The sequence below is a fragment of the Microtus ochrogaster genome, chromosome 22 (assembly GCF_000317375.1).
Source record: "Microtus ochrogaster isolate Prairie Vole_2 chromosome 22, MicOch1.0, whole genome shotgun sequence".
In the NCBI taxonomy this organism is placed as follows: domain Eukaryota; kingdom Metazoa; phylum Chordata; class Mammalia; order Rodentia; family Cricetidae; genus Microtus; species Microtus ochrogaster.
The window spans coordinates 29,553,960-29,555,960 of NC_022023.1; the positions used below are offsets into that span (position 1 = coordinate 29,553,960).

The window sequence follows — 2,001 nt, forward strand, 5'->3', positions numbered from 1 at the left end:
CCTGCCTCTGCCTCCCAAGTGCTGGGATTAAAGGCGTGCGCCACCACACACCAGCCACAATTTTTCAACTGTAGTTTTCTTTGAATTTTTACTTAATCTTTTTTACTTAGCAAAAAGAAAATCCCCTCTGCTTTTCACCTGTCAGTGTCAGTATCATAGATGCTTATTGGAGCATTTTCCTCAGGGACTGTAGTTCTTTTCTTGTTGCTCAAACAAAATTTCCCAGTGAGCCAGTTTCATGGAGAAAGGATTTATTTTAGCCCAAAGTTCAAGGGTTCCGTCCATCATAGCAGGGACTTCCAGACAGTAGAAGCTTTGTAACCACGTGGCCATGCCGCTTCCATTATTATGACACAGAGACAAGAATTCATTCTGTGGGGCTGGAGAGATGGCTCAGTGGTTAAGAGCACTGCCTGCTCTTCCAAAGGTCCTGAGTTCAATTCCCAGCAACCACATGGTGGCTCACAACATTCTGTAAAGAGGTCTGGCGCCCTCTTCTGGCCTTCAGACATACAGACAGAATATTGTATACATAATAAATAAATAAATAAAATTTTTAAAAAAAAGAATTAAAAAAAAAAGAATCTATTCTGTGTCCCAGTCTCTTTCTTCACTTCTGCAGCCCAGGACCTCAGCCAGGGAATGGCATCGCCCACAGGGGTGTGTGTGGGTCTTTCTATCTCTGTATAATCAAGGTGATCGATCAGTTTCCCCATAGGCATGCTCGGAAACCCATCTTCCAGGTGATCCTAGGTTCCGTCAAGTTCGGTCAGCGGGATCCGCCCTAGTAGTCTTGCAGGAACAATCAGCTTTTACTTTAGTGAGAGGCGCAGCTGCTGAACTGCGAAATAAATAATGGTTTCTACAGAGCAAAGGTCTGGACGTTGCTCAGACAAGGGTCTCTCTGTGAGAGGGAAGGTGGTTCTAGAGCCTAGTGAGGAACAGTAAGTGAGGGGCCGCCCTAGGAGCGCCAGCGGAGATCCGATCAGCGGCTGAGAGGGCTCTTCTGCCTTTCCCTTTCTGTGCTCAGAGAAATGCCATCGAACGTTTCTGTGGGGAAGTGAGACGCCTGTGTCACGCGGAGAGGAGGAAGGACTTTGTGTCCGAAGCCTACTTGATCACTTTGGGCAAATTCATCAACATGTTTGCCGTGCTTGACGAGCTGAAGAACATGAAGTGTAGCGTGAAGAATGACCACTCAGCGTATAAGAGGTGAGCTCAGGCCCACAGCATGTGGTGGGGTTCCAGAGAGGTCCCATCTCAGCCTTGCAAGTAACAGACGCCTGTCTCTCCTGGGTGCTAAAATCATCCCTTGTGTTGAGAGCAGCTACTTAGCAGTCTTGAGCCTGTGAGTTCGTGCTACCAAGAGTAAGGTGCAGGAGTTGCCAACGGCTTAAGGGTCTCTGGTAGTTTTACACATTTTGAGCAGCCTGGGGCTTTCTGGTGAGTCTCAGGTGTTTATGGGAAAATCTGAGTGCTTAGTAACCGTGTGACGATAAATATGTACATCTATCCCTGTTCACGGTGCATAGGGATTGGCCCAGGGAGCATCTTATCCTAGGGAAAGTGTGTTTTTCATCCAAGGATACTTAGCTGCAGTCCTCAGGGTTTCCGTCCCCTCGCCGTCTCTTGCACGTCATTGCATACGTGACATTGTACAAAGTTGGCCCATGGGAGGTATCCTAGGGTCATACTGAGCATCTCAGGTCCTCTGGACAGCTCTTCCCTGTGCTGACTTTCTGTTTTTAAGAGCACCAGCCTACAGCCTATAGAAAGGCCAGCAGGAGTGTGCTAAACAGGTTTTGTTGTTGCTATGATGAAATGCACCAAGTCTAGATTTAGGGAAGGTCTTCCGACCTTAAACAATCCAGGTTTAGGCTAGGTCTTCCCACGGCAAATGATCAGTCAAGAAAATCCTCCACGAGCATGCCCAGCTGCTTGGGTTTTACCTGATTTTACGTGTAGTTGACAATAAGATGAACAAGCGGACTTACCCTTTAT

The 2,001-nt window shown here is 47.4% G+C and overlaps 1 protein-coding gene across 1 annotated transcript in view; it reads left to right on the forward strand.

The window, feature by feature from the left end:
- The window catches only part of Cyfip1 (cytoplasmic FMR1 interacting protein 1), an 80,573-nt gene that overhangs the window by 28,755 nt on the left and 49,817 nt on the right, over window positions 1-2,001 (forward strand). The window contains exon 6 of the mRNA XM_026784280.1: window positions 1,031-1,212. Within this exon, the coding sequence (XP_026640081.1) occupies window positions 1,031-1,212 (182 nt within the window). The remainder of the gene's footprint in view (window positions 1-1,030; window positions 1,213-2,001) is intronic.